This window comes from Pseudophryne corroboree, chromosome 9, assembly GCF_028390025.1.
Source record: "Pseudophryne corroboree isolate aPseCor3 chromosome 9, aPseCor3.hap2, whole genome shotgun sequence".
Classification (NCBI taxonomy): Eukaryota; Metazoa; Chordata; class Amphibia; order Anura; family Myobatrachidae; genus Pseudophryne; species Pseudophryne corroboree.
In genome coordinates, this window is record NC_086452.1 from 80,654,932 (window position 1) to 80,669,871 (window position 14,940).

A 14,940-nucleotide genomic window follows, 5' to 3' on the forward strand; every position below is an offset into this window, starting at 1 on the left:
TTTAAAATAGGAATTGCGACGGTTCTGTTTTTCTCTTCTACTCCTAGAAAGGTCATATAATTTGAAATATTGCAAAACACATCATTTTGTGTGTTTTTTTGTGTGTGTGTGTGTGTGTATATATACACACACACACACACACACACACACACACACACACACACACACACACACACACACAAATTCTTCAGTTATATATCATACCTACAATCACAATCACCAACACACATAACTGCGCAACCATGTGTGAACACACAATTATACTGACACACATCACACACAGTATGTATGTTGGATGTGGCAGTAGCTGGCATGGCATGTATACGTACAGTACCTATTTATTTAATATAGCCAGCTGTATTGTTAACACATACTGTAATGTATCATACATTGCATTATTCACTTCGTAAACAAGATATACACTGTATTGTGTGTGCGCTTCAGTCAAACATGGTTTGATTACAGGGCTTATAAGTCCCCCTATACTGATGTCTGAATGTATTATTTGTTTTCTACTTAACAAAAGCGCAGAAATACAACCATCTAATCACATTTTCCTAACTTTCGACAGCGCAGATTCTACTGCAGTTCAACATCTAAAGCACATGACACATCTTCTTTGCATTGTATAAACTAAAAAAGGTAGTGGAATATAGTACAATATATCAAGTGTTACAACAGTCATCTATAAATGTAGGTTGTGTCGATGGACCAAATGCACAGAATCTAGAACATTTTAGCCATAATGACACTAGGGTGAAAAAAGAAACCTTGGTTCAGTATGGACATTTATACAGCTCCTGGGGCCACATAAATTAAAGTGTAGCCAAACATTGGGCAAAAGGGAATATGAAATGTCCTTCTAAGAAGATAAGAAGGATGGTAACAAGAAGGCTTGTGGGGTTGTTCATTCTCTTTAAAACCAACTGGGATTTTGTTTCATCCCAAATCACTGATCTTAACTTCTATTCTGCATGTATCTGTTTTTTTTAAATATACACTCAACCTAATCCCACTTTGGTTCTGGATAAGACGAAGAACAGCACTGATCAAGAAATCAAGAAAGTAGCTCAAATATATATATATATATATATATATATATATGTTCTATTGTCATTCAAGGTTTTGCTTTCCTTCTTTAGTATGCATAACCGAGATACAGCCTTCTTAGTGAGGGACAGATGCTTAAAAATAGTGTTTAGTAATTCACCATACACCTGTGCCATGTAATTAGCACCTATATGAGAAGGATAATTAAAGTTGTGACTGCTATAAAGAAGAGCAGATAATAGAGGTAACCCCAGTCTTTATTTTTTTTCACATCGCTTGCTATATTCCCAAATGATTGCCACCTGCTCCCCTATCTCGGCTCTTTCCCTAGTTGTTTCCTCGGCAACCTTTCTCTGGCTTCCCCTCGGAGCGATAGCTTTCACTTAGAATGCTCCATCTAATTTTGTTTGTTTTACACCCATCAAAACAAGCAGACAAAGACAATCCCTTAAGAATGAAAGGGTTGGGTGGGGATATAGAAACATCATTTTGAAGGTATGGGGAAGTATGTACAGGTTTTTTGTGTTGTTTTTTTTTAAGGTCCGAGTATACAGCAGGATTAAGGGGTTATATGAAATTGTAGGTACATCGCTCCCCGTGTCCCTGCAGTGTTCCATCAAATGTCATGCAGGTCACGACTGCTAAGAATTCAAGTGAGGCACTTTACACCCATTGTGACAAAACCACACAAAAGGAGAGTCAAGTAGCTACACAGTCTATGTTTTGGGGTATGAAAGGAAAGACAGCTGTACTTATTTAACATATGTGTATTCTGCGGCAAATGCTTTTTTGGGGGGCGGGGGGTGGGATTCTGTAATTTTTTTTTTTTTTTTTGCTTTAAGGCAGAAAGCATTCAGCAGCGGCGTAAAGAGAAGCACAGAAAGGCAGTGACAGAGCCAAATACTCATGTAATTCAAATGAAGATTACACAGCATCAAGTAATTCTGTGGTAGATGTACATTGACATTATAGTTGTCAAGGTACCCTCCTAGATTGGATGTAACAGAGACTGAAGGAAGAAGAGAAAGCTGTTCCAGAAGCTACTGCCTGGAATTCTTATTATTCTCTTTAAAAGCGAGAAGGAGGAACGTCTGTATAATGAAAATAATTGCTTACAGTCAAATGAAAAGATTGGGGGAAAAAATGAGAGAGAAAATTTACTATAATCCACTTACCATCTTCAAGCCATTCCACTCCATCTGTGAGTATTGAGATGGAGCCTTGTAGCTTGTCACAGTGTCAAAACCAAAAAGAGCGTTATGTAAAAGCTGACATTCCTTCTTACAGTACTGCTGGCAAGAGATGCTACGAAGGACACACATGCACACACACTCACAGACACACACACACACACACACATACAGAGTGCGCGCTGAACCACAAGCCAGCCTCCTCCTCTTTTATGAGGTCATGGCAGGGAACTCTGAGATACAATATGCAGCATTTACCAAGCCCCTATATATTAGTCTCATAAAAGATTACCATACTGACCGCTCAGACCAACCAAAATTAGAAGAGAGAACAAAATCATTTCTCTTTCTTTTCTTAAAGGCTTGATCTTTTTTTTTTTTTTTTTTACATGTTTTTCAAGGTTCCAAGAGTCTTTGTGCAGGAACACAATGGCAGAAAAGAGACCTCACAGTATCACAGGTTAGATGAAGACAAATGGACGGAATGCTAAACACAGCATGTGGGGTGTTTTGGGGATTTTTTTTCTCCAAAGGTTGTATGGATTGTTCTATCGTGCAACACAGAAATGACCTTGAAAATAATATGCATTGTAATACAACAGATTTGCATGTGACAAATCACTTAAGAAACAAGAAAAGAAAAAAACCAGCCCATCAATACCATCACTGAAACAACGGAACACACTAACATCCATACTAACGAGAGATGCAGACACAACAGATTTACGAACCGAATGGAACTTGAAAACATGGGGAAAAAAATGGGATACCTACCATCACCATTCTTAAGGGTTAATATTGTCTCGCTGTGTGCTCCGACTTTTCTTCTTGTTACAGTTATTTTTCGGGGGGAAGAAAAATGCTTTATTATATTATTTTTTAGTAAAAAAAAAAGTTTTCGTTTATTATTTTTGTGACGTCTCTTTCCAATCCACGGACTGCCAGTTTAAAAAAAAAAATCTCCACAAATGATTAAAAATAAAATAAATAAATAAATAGTGTAAAAAAAACCTGCGTATCTATAACAAAGCAAATAAATACAAAGAAATAAAAGTATAAATAAAAAAATAAGGAAAGAAAAAAAAAGAAAAGAAAAAAACTGAGAGAGAGAGAGAGACTGTGCTGATGCCTCTCGAAAGTAGGGTGTAGATATGAAAATTGGATAGAGCCTTGCTTGAAAATTGGCTAGATGCATTTATGGGACTATCTGTCAGATAAAGGCTGCATCTGATTGGCTAAGTGGGCTGGAGAAGGTGGGGCTATGCAAGGTGCTATTGAAATTGGCTTCTAACAGACCGGGGAGCTTAACTCCTTGTCTGCTGCACAGGATTTTGCGTCGAGTTCCTTTAACATATGTTGCTGCTGGAGCCTGGGGGTTAAAGGCTTGGTGATGGTCACTGAAATGTCCTTTGTATTTTGCCATTAATGACCAGCTGGGCCATTCTGGCTGAACAATATCAGTTCACAGGTCATTCCCAAGATACAAACTGTACTAATCCAAATTATTGATTTTAACATTACACTCTAAGTTGATTGAAAGGAAAAAAAAATCAGAGCAATAGCTGTATTGCAAGATAGGGAGTCTTTTAATACCATTTGATGATTTCCTCATATGCTAAGTAATATGTACAGAGATCTGTGGACAGCATCAAAACTGTAAATAGATGACCAAGAGTTGGAATGAGACATTAATTACTTTTTTTCTTTTTTAATCATTAACTAGTTATTTTCCAGTACTTTTCTCTGTTTTGGCCTGATTTTGAAGGTTTACTTCTTAAACCTGGGAGTGATCAGCGTGGTAACTTGTGACCATTAACGGGGCGGTTTTGTGGCACCAGGACGATTGATGTCTTGCCTTCCCAATAGGTTCTGCATCAGCCTCCATTCCCATCAAAAAATGTAACCAACCTGGAAGGACCTTGTCCTTATGACCTTGAGGTTTATCTTTTGCCGATCGGAAACGTTGCTAATTAAATAGACTCTAAATTGTACACTACTGCAAGTCCCAGTGGGGCACAAACCGTCCAACTTGTTTCTTTCTCATCTACGGTTTGTATAGGAAAATCAAGTCAGTTTTATTTTAATAAGGTACAAAGAAAAACTGACACTTGACCGCTGCCCACTTTCGTCTTTTCTATAGCGCAATTGTCACCTTCCACTTAGAAAACATAGTAGTCGTATATTCTGTTGAACAAAACAAGAGTTTACTACGTTACACCCTGCTATTTAAAGTTACCTAGATCATACCTGCATTGGTTTAATTGTCTAATTATGGCATTTAGCTTTGTCCTCTTATGCAAATAGTACTTTTTTTTATAGAACCTTTTCCCATGGGTTCTGTATTCACATTCTAAGTTATAATATTCAAATATTCACTAGTTATATAGGTACCAATCTATGGTATCTACTGTGACCTCATTAGGGATGTAGGGACATGCGGTGAGGTAAATAGCTGAGGAGGCACTATTACCAGAGCCAGATTTACGCACAATATATGAGCCTGAGGGCTTATGTGGGCATTATACACAGATGCAGCAGTATATACTGCTGGAAATTTGGTGAGGCTTGATCAGAGATGTGCGGACATGGTAGGCAGGGGAGGCACTGCCTCACCTACCATAGACTGTTTACTCCAGAGTTCTGACTATAAAAATTATTAGAATAATACAAAGAAGATATACTGTATATATGTTCTTTATATATATTTTTCATATACTATATATAGTCAAAACTCTGGCGTATACTGGAGTATGACAGGAATGGCTCTGACTCACCTGCCTCACCTCACCGCACATCACTGGTAGAGATATATGTGTATTGTTTCCCCTGGACTCTGTTAATTCGTCATGGAACACTGTTTTTCAACCAATGATCTTACAACAGTGGGTGTGGCCTGTTTGTTGCATACATATGGATGGACAAACAGTTTATGAAACCCTATAAGTACATCTTGATTTAGACAGGCAACATCTAATTGTAATATAGAAGTGTAATAATTAGCATGTATGTTGGGTTGTGTTTATTGGATGTGTTTCTGCTAAGTCATAGACTCTGTACATCCAAATACAACTCTATATGAGGGAAGCTCTCTGTAAGGTTAGTAGAAGAGCAGGTAGCTTTGCTTCCAGCCTATGCAACATGCAGCGGACGATGGGTGCAGACCATCTTGTTTACAGCAAGCAACTTGATCAGTGAGTGATGTGGAGATCAATAGCATATTGCTTACCAGAAGAGGAATTATAACATTCTCAGCAATTGCTTCTCCTCGTTTCCTGATACATTTGTATTTCATATTTTCCCTAGAGGATCAAAGATAGGAGATATTCCATAATGTGCAGGAAGCATTTAAAGGGATTTTGTCCCTATTGATTAATGTAAACACAGAGAGTAGTTATTACTGTGCAGACATGCTGAGAGTACAGAACGCATCAGCTCAAAAAGTGAGTCCAGCCTGATTGGGAGATACATAAAGCAAATTGCAAGGATTTGTGTACACTGCTATGTCTAATATTCTTGGACCAACATAGGGGGAGTGGTATAGGAGGTAAAATGCTTATTACCCAGTTATTATGGACGGGAAGGGGAAAAAAAAACACCCGCTTTGGGATACAATGGAGATTCTTGCTATGTTTTTTATACTCTTAAAGGTAGCAAGTATTCTTAAACACACCAGTAATCTCGGTCAGCCAACCCATGTTAGAGTAAAGGCTTGAGCAGCCGTAAATGATGTTGATATTTTGTATATATATATATATATATATATATATGTATATTTATATATATATATATATATTATATATATATAAATGCAAGAGACGGCGCCCAGGGTCTTATTGGAAGGATGCATATGTTGTAATCCAAAAACCAGATACATATGATGTTGACATTCCACTGCCGACACGCACCATCATCAGGGCAATTCCAACAGCAGCCTTAACATGTGGTGACACCTGGGTATTGTAGGAATATATATGTGAGTGCCGGTACCAAAAGTAAATATATATATATATATATATATATATATATATATATATTTTATTTATTTATTTTGTATGTTTTGTATTATTTATTTATTTATTTATGTATTTTTCCTGGAGCCGTACATGAATTGGAGCAGTTATTATTAGTTTGTCTTTAAGGAAAATTACTTCTATAGCTGATATATCTCAAAATAACTATATTGAGCGCCGTGATGAACTATTAACTTCACATATAATTGAAATGTCATAATCCAAACAATTCCTAGGCCTGAGACAGTCTATTGATGAATGACATTCCAAATGATCCTACAGTACATCAAAGTGTAAAGTGTAATGGTGGAGTCACCTAAAAGTAAAGTCACATCCAACATTGACTACCGTGGAATTTAGGTGCAGATTTTATTTTGTACTGCACCAACCAATCAGGTACTTGCTTCACCGTCTATCTTGCGCCAGAAAAATAAATGCTAATTGATGATTGGTTGCTGGCTTCCTAATTTGCAGATTCTATTGAAGAAAGGCTTTGGAAGTTTTCCTTCTGAATATTTCTTTTTAACTTCATTAACTATAGAGGACCTATTCTCCATTGCGCATGTTGAGTGCAATATTCGATAACTGTCTTTATTCTGTATGTCAAGTGCAATTCTCATTACCTATCTTCATTTTGCATGTTGTATAATTAAGAATTTATTGGTGGGCATTTAAGATATTTTGGGATATTATATAAACACTACTAGTGGCCACGCAATAATGAAGGTGTATAATTGCCAAGAGAGTGTCTAAACAACACCAACAGTGGCAAAGTAGCCACAGTAATCATATTAATGTGTTGCCAATAACGCAATTATCACATTTCACACAGCTGTTTTTTTATACGCCTTGCTATTGTCTTTTGTTGTTACATGTTGATATTTTAGGCATCCCTGAGTGCCACAATTGCTTTAAGCTCTAGGATTTCAGTCCCTGAATGTGGTCAGAGGGGGCGCTATCTGTCCATTGTCAAAGTTAACAGTTAACCCTAAATTACCTGATAAGCTTATGAAAAAAAATAAAAAATACAATACATACTGTAGTTAGTACAACGTGTGCCATTCCTGGTTATGGAATATCGGCCAATAGATATGCCTGGCAATTCTAATGATCCCTTACATAATGCCACTAGACACATAAAGCCAAGGTTATCCCAAGCAGAAATGATTTTGTCTTGAGCGTATTACGTACACATGCTGCCAGTAATAATACCCCAAAGGTATTTATTTTGTCCTAAACCATCAAACTATAATTTTACATAAGCAATCAGCTTAGTAAATGCTTTCAGTGGTAATATTGTGGGTTTGCCTGAAATGTCACTTTAGGATAATGTGGGCTCCACTTGTAAAATGTATCAGTACAAAATATAGGGGTATAACAAAAAAGTGTCCAAAAAAAAAAAGAAAGTAATGTAATATATACAATATTAATTAATCAGAAAGCAGAAACAATCATTTTATTCTTTTTACCGGTTTACCATTCCCACAAGCATTTTCGTGGTATCCAGTGTCAAAGTTAAATTCACAGAATGGTGTATATAAACAGTTGTATACATGTATATTTAGCTTGCATATATATGCATGGTAATAGAATCACAGCAAGACTATATGTCTTTCAAAATTGAATAAAAAACAAACCAGAAAAGCAATCCAACCTCACAATATTATGAGATTGTTTACTAATTTCAAGGATGTGAAACAATACTGCTCATTGACTGTGAACCATGACAGGCTGCTAACGATCAGTTGAAGTATAAGTATCATAAATGAGGCAACATAGAAAATATACTACTTTTCGTCCTTGGAGCATGCAAATCCATGTGAAAGTTATCTGCAAATCATTTTTTTTTAAATGTCCAACTTTTACCAACAATATACACTATCTACTGACAGTATATCCAGTAAAAATACACAAATCTAGAAAATGTTGTAATGCACAACGCTTTTATTATGCACTATGCAGTAAACCCAACTTAGACCATTTTCAGTGCTACAGTATCTATACCTCACCTTGAATTGCTGAGGTAATCGTCTAGTGCATAATGCATGTTTTGTGGCTTTTGCAAGCCAAGAAAAAACTAATAGGACCAAAATACTCTAAATATTTGCAAACTTGTAACATTCAAGAACCAAAACCCTACTTCTAAACTGAGGGTTCCCCTCTACGTTTGACACTGGTGACAGATTATATATATAAAAAAAAAAAAACTGTTAGGATTCTACACTTGCCAAGATGAGCAATGCTCCAAAACACTGCAAGGTATAAATAGAAGGAAGACAACAAAATAAAGACTCGTGCACAGCCAATTCCTCCAAAATCAAATCAAAAGGTGATTAGATTGCCTTACCCTAAATGAGCAGCCTTGTAAGTCATTAGCGGCAGCAGATGTATGCAAAAGGGACGGATTCATAGTGTATCTCTCAGCCTGTCTCCAGCAAACATCCTTTCCAAACGGTATGGACATCTTAACATCACAAGAAATCTGCAGCGTCTCTTATAGTCCAGATGGGCTACACCACAAGCCAATTCAGCATTAATAAACACCTACTCTGGGCAGCTTGCAAGTCATACTTCGTACTACCATAGGCAACAGCAGGCGACTGACGCACTCATTAACCTCTATGCTGTCAAAAGGACTAGGAACGCAATACACTGGAAGCCCCCTTTGGCTGCAAAGAGGTTTTTAAAATCACAGGAAGGAAGAGAAAAAAAAATCTTGATTTTTTTCGCAAAAACCACAAAACAACAAACCTTTTTTTTTTTTTTTTAAATGTCAAAATCAGGTAAATTTTTTCTTCATTTAGGAAAAAAATTGGAAATAATTCTTCATTACAGCAGTTTAAAGTCAGCACGAAAAATTTTAGCCTCGCATAAGAAAGTGTCAAATTGTTACCTCATTATTTAATAAAGCAGCATTAAGGGTCCTGGTGATTTCAAACATCTTGCCAGAGAGTAACAAAAAGGAGCCTTTGCTATGCTACTTCGGCAAAGGGTCTGTCCGAATTGTTCTTTTCCAAGAGAGTCAATAGGAAGATTCCCTAGAGTTCACACATCAGAGCTCCCGTTCTGCTTGCTAGATTTTTCCCCTGATCAAGCACACACAGTACAGATGGATAAAGCTGCATGGACTGCTCCCTTGCAAGGTTACACTGCTACAAACATGGCTGGTGTTAAAAGTATTCTTTCAAAGTAACAATTCAAAGCATCACCACCAGGTGGTTTGTGAGCACAAATGCAAATAACCTTGGGAAGCACAAGAGATCTGGAGCTTCTCGGTTGGATGTTCTAAAGCAGGTATATTAACAGCTTGCACCCATGACTGCTGTCCCTCCAATCACCCCTTGTACACTCTGTTCCTTGTCACTGCCCACTAAAACCCCCGTTCAATCAAGAAATTGCTCACAGTCCCAATAGATTCTGGAGACTACTTCTATGGAGTGCATAAATGCATCTCATAATATAGCTGCATTCTGCTGCTCTCCACTATTAAACTGATAAAACATTAAAGCCAAACAAGAACCCAAGAACCAACAGGCTATGGCGTTACTTCGCCCTACTTCGTAACGTAAAGCGATGAATGCATTAATAGTGCTGTTAACGGAGGAAATGCTGTTTTTATTCCCTCCCGCATTTGTTGCAGTCTTATATTCCATGCAGGAATTAGGAGAGCATGTTTGTAATACAGAGATGCAGTTCTTGCCCGGACGCAGATAAAGCGTTCTATCGGCTGAAGTGCTGCTTCGGATGGATGCTGAGATTTCAAGTTGATATCATGAATGGTATAAATAAAGCTGGGAGATGAAACCGTGCATTTTACCACTTCACTTTAATGGAATGTTTAATTGAAAAAAACATTCTGCAAGAGCGCTCAGTAAAACACATACAGGGAAGAGGTTATGGAAATACTGAACTGAGATGCAGATATAAACTGTTGTGTTAGAGCAGTAAAGCCCATTTTCCTACCAGCTTTAAAAGTTGCACTCCGTATTAATCTACAGAGCACTCTAAAAGGCTGGATACCATGGTATCAGTATAGCCGCAGCACTCTAATTAATTATAGCACTGTGGCGCAATATATAGTACATAGCTAATAAAAATCACAATTACCGGGCTATTTAAATCCCAAAATGAATGAATTTCCAACAAGCTAACATTAGCAGTATTATACTAATTTCATTTCTGTGATATTACACAAGTAGGATGTGTAGACTCTGATGCGGAAACAACCGCATGTTGGAAACCACATCTTCTGCATTCGTTTGATGGGACTCTTGCATCACCAGTCCGTGGATCCATGGCCTCACTAACACGAAGACACAAGTGGACAGGTCACTGCCTTGCACAAGAGCAGCACAGTTGTATCCTGCTGCTGTGAACATACTGATGGTTTGATTTTTAAGGCAAGATTGTATCTGCACACACTCAACTTTTTAGATAGAGAAATGGAACTAAGGCTCCAATAGAACCCCAATTTAATTATTGGTATCTACCATTTATTGTGGGGGTGCTACCAACTACAGTTATGGTAAGTACAGTAGAACAAGAAAAAAGGCTGTATTGTCGGTGCACAAAAGGAAGAGTGACCTGATACTCACATCTACCTCAATACTCATAAAATTTAACTTTTAATATTATTGAATTAAAACAGTGTGACAATGACTAACACACAGACTACAGGTATAGGCGAAACATAGAGGTTAAAATTTAGACACATACAAAACATTGAATAAGTGCATGAAAGAAGTAAATGTGATTAAAGATTTAAAAATGGTTTGATTTTTAAAAAGGGAGGGCATATAATGCACAAGCATTGGATGAGGTTTGAATATAGTATGTTAATGTTCTTAATCAAACGCATTACAAAGACCAATTTTTTTTAGGATCAGGCAAATAGCAAAGCCCTCTAAAAATGGTTTGGCTGAACACTGATGGAAATTGATCTCTAACATATTTCAATTTAGCAGAACAGAACTCAATGATCTATCTCATATGTGAGTACACCTCTTTTAGAAGCGATAACTTCATACCCTCTGCACTAAAATTGATGGGAAACTTGCTGGGACTTGAAGTAAAATTACTGGGTTATTTAACAAACAAACAAAAAAACACACAAAAACTTAAATCCTGCACCACAACGCGTTGATATGTATAAATAAATAATAAGATAATACAACATAAAAAATCCTGGAGATATTTACAATGGGTGGTAGCAGGTCTTAAAGTGGTCCTGGTGAGGTGGAACTCATGGAGGAGGACCATGGAGGCACCAGGACCTGAGGAAGGAGTAGGTGGCTGCAGCTCATCAGTAACACTAGTGCCGCCTGTATCATCGATTGACGCAGATGATGGGGCGGGCTTTTCTGTTAGAATTACTGTGCAGGGCAATGGAGATGGTGGAACTAGTTCCCCCTACCATTACAGGTGGTGGAACTCAGTTCCACCTCGTTCCCCGCCACTTTAACCCCTGGGAGGTAATCAATTTACAGGCCTTCAGGATCCCGGCTGTCAGGATACCGATGCCTGGAAACCTGACACCTGGTGAAATACCAGCTGTCAGAATCCTGACCGCCAGCTGGAATCCCCACTTGGGTGGGGTCCACGCTACCACCTGAGGGGGAATATTACTCCGTGGTGACCGAAGGTCGTCACCGGGCCAGAAGCGTGGCAAGCACAGTGAGCCCACAAGGGGACATGCTGCGCTCGCCACTGGTATCCCAGCTGTAGGAATCCCAGTGTCGGCCTCCTGACCACCAGGATCCCGACAGCCAGGATATCATACTGATCCCATTTACAATACCCATACTATTTTGCTACTATATACTGTACATTACAGTGTAGCAACAGACACACAATACCACAGCAAACGTATTTTTTTATCTTAGACAAACTTATCTTACAGGAATACTGTACATTGCCCTACGCACAAAGGGGGACATTTACTAAGCAGTGATAAGAGAGGAGAAGTGAGCCAGTGGAGAAGTGGCCATGGCAACCAATGAGCACTGAAGTAACATCTATAATTTGCATACTATAAAATTATACAGAGCTGCTGATTGGTCGATGGGGCAATTTCTCCACTGGCTCACTTCTCCACTCTTATTACTTTTTAGTAAACGTCCCCCCAAGTGTCCAGTATTTTCTCCAGTCTGGCAGGACCCTAATGGTTTCAATTATTCAATGACAATCACATCAATGAAAATTAATTGAGGAGCGGATAAAAAACACTACTGCCTGTTTGAAATGGGCTGGTGGTAGTAGAAGGGAAGGCCTTGTTTGGGCCATCAAACCTTATCTGGCACCTTCACTTTGGAGTGAATCCTGGACCTTATATACTTAGAATTTTGTGTTCTATGATAAATTTACTGAGTTTCCTTTTGACAACCACAAAGAAGAATTTCCAACATCAGTGCATCCTGCTTCCCAATGAATCCTCAACAATATTAAGGGATGCAAACTGTAAGGCTGCATTTCATTGACCATGGCAATTTAAGCCCCTATACTGTGAATAATTCTCCTGACAGAAAGAATCACATGAACAGTATGGCTTCCCGGGAAATGACTAAAGTATGATGCTGGCGGTGGCCACTTCCCTATGTAAGCTATAATTATTATATGACATAAGCTATATGCCTCTAGTCAGCTCAGACTGTTACAGATTCCTACCAGTACTTACCACTTGAAAGGTCCAGTAAATACTGGGCATGTAAAATTAGAAGAACTGTTGATTAGATTAGGGGTAAACTGTACCGATCATTTGAATATTTTGTATAACACGATTTTTGTCCAGCAAATATGATATGATTCAACTTGTATAGTTGGGCTGTGTGTTCCACATGATCCTAAACTAAGGACTGTACATTATGCTGTTTTATTATATGCAAAATAAAAATGATCAACTGTGTAAATTTAAGCTTGAGAAATTGCTATTGGGTGATGACTAGTTATTACTACAGACAGACTAGAGGTTAATAACCAATAATTATATAGGGAAGACAGATAGGCACAAGCAATCTGCAAGTTTGTTAGTTGAAGAAGACCAGCTACTATAATTCCCATATAATATGGGACTACTGTAAAGGCCATGTGGAATGTATTATAAACGCTGTATGAAAGATCCTATTCACACAATAACACATTTCTCCTGGCGAACAATACAATATAAGCAGCAGCATCACTGTGATCAAGGACACCAGGTGTTCCGCATAAACCCCCCGCAGGTGCTGAAGACGCACGTGTCTGGGAAGGGGGTGTGACATTTGGGTCTATTCATGAAGCGGTGAAAAGTGTGGAGAAGCTAGCCAATGAAGAACTTGCCAATGGCAACCATTCAGCATTGAAGTAACATTTATAATTTGCATACTGTACAATTGTATGAAGCAGCTGATTGGTTGCCATTGGCAACTTCTCCACAGGATCACTTCTCCACACTTTTCACTGCTTCATTAATAGACCCCATTGTGTGAAGAGGGTGTTGCCTTGATGGCACATCCTAGTTTTTATCACTCCATGGGCATGCCCAACATTCCTGAAGATGCCGAGCAAGCCCCAGGAGACTCTGCACTGTCTGCTTCATGATAATGTTACACTACAGCACCAATCTCACTGAGCTGGAGCCGCATCTTTGTGTCACCCCCTGAAAGGGTGACAATTGGGTGAGGCCTGCACCCATAGTGATGCCAGTGCAACTCCGGGTGAGGATATAAAGTGTAACCATATGATAACCACACTACTGCAGCATCTACAGGCTACAGTGCACTGATCATTGACCTGGAAACAAGGCTTGAGGTCCGATTATCACTAGACTTTGTGAAAAGCACTTTTATAGATGAACACCAGGTTATAAAGGAAGCAGCAGATTGGACCTTATATAAAATCACACTATAGGAAAACAAGCATTTTTTAGATGCAAGAAACAGGAAAACAGACCCCTAAAGAAAGATGGCTCAATAATAAAAACCGAGCAGCGGAGAAACATTCCAAAGAGAATGCTGATATCAAACTGACTTGTGCAGAAATCAGTGGCATAGTATTTTCTAAAGAAACAGAAGTTTATCCATCCCATTGCTGGTGCATACATTTGTTGGCAACAAGTCACATGACAAGTGATGGAAACTTTTTCACAGAACTTTACCTGCATCACAAAGAGATCATTGGTCTAATACAGCAGGCATTCCCAACCTCAGTCCTCAGGGCATTCTGAGGAACTAATTCATGCTCAAGCATGGATATCATGAAAACCTGCACTGTTAGCGTGCCTTGTACACCGTGGTTGGCAATACCTGCTATACAGGCTACTCATGTACAATACAAATGGAAACAACCTGACAGTACAAATAAAGTATGTGCTATAGTAGAGTGACCATTTTATTCCTTTTACCTGGGATGCTCATGGATTACACAGGTTCTGTGGCTGATTAAAACCAGCTGAAATGTAGGCTTGAAGTCAGCCAGCCACAGAACCTGTGTAATCCATCAGCGTCCCAGGTAAAAGGGATAATATGGTCACTCTAGCTATATGTTTCTAGCTTAGAAGTTGGACTCCTGTCTGTAAGGTGCATGTTGGCTGAAGTACTAAAGGGTCTATCTACTAAGCCTTGGATGGTGATAAATTCGCTGGAGATAAAGTACCATCCCATCTGCTCCTAACTGTCATTTTTCAAACACAGCCTGTGACATGGCAGTTAAGAGCC

The 14,940-nt window shown here is 38.5% G+C and overlaps 1 protein-coding gene across 7 annotated transcripts in view; it reads right to left on the bottom strand.

Moving 5' to 3' along the window:
• Positions 1–9,405, bottom strand: part of ELAVL4 (ELAV like RNA binding protein 4) — a 134,779-nt gene extending 125,374 nt beyond the window's left edge. For 2 of the 7 annotated variants that reach the window (XM_063939571.1, XM_063939570.1), the window contains exon 1: positions 2,226–2,389. In XM_063939571.1, the coding sequence (XP_063795641.1) occupies positions 2,226–2,372 (147 nt within the window). In that variant the 5' untranslated portion in view covers positions 2,373–2,389. Of the gene's footprint in view, positions 1–2,225; positions 2,391–3,014; positions 3,387–8,597; positions 9,104–9,143 lie in introns of those variants that run through there. The other 5 variants (XM_063939572.1, XM_063939569.1, XM_063939574.1 and 2 more) reach the window with 5 other exon arrangements.
• Positions 9,406–14,940: the final 5,535 nt, after the last annotated feature.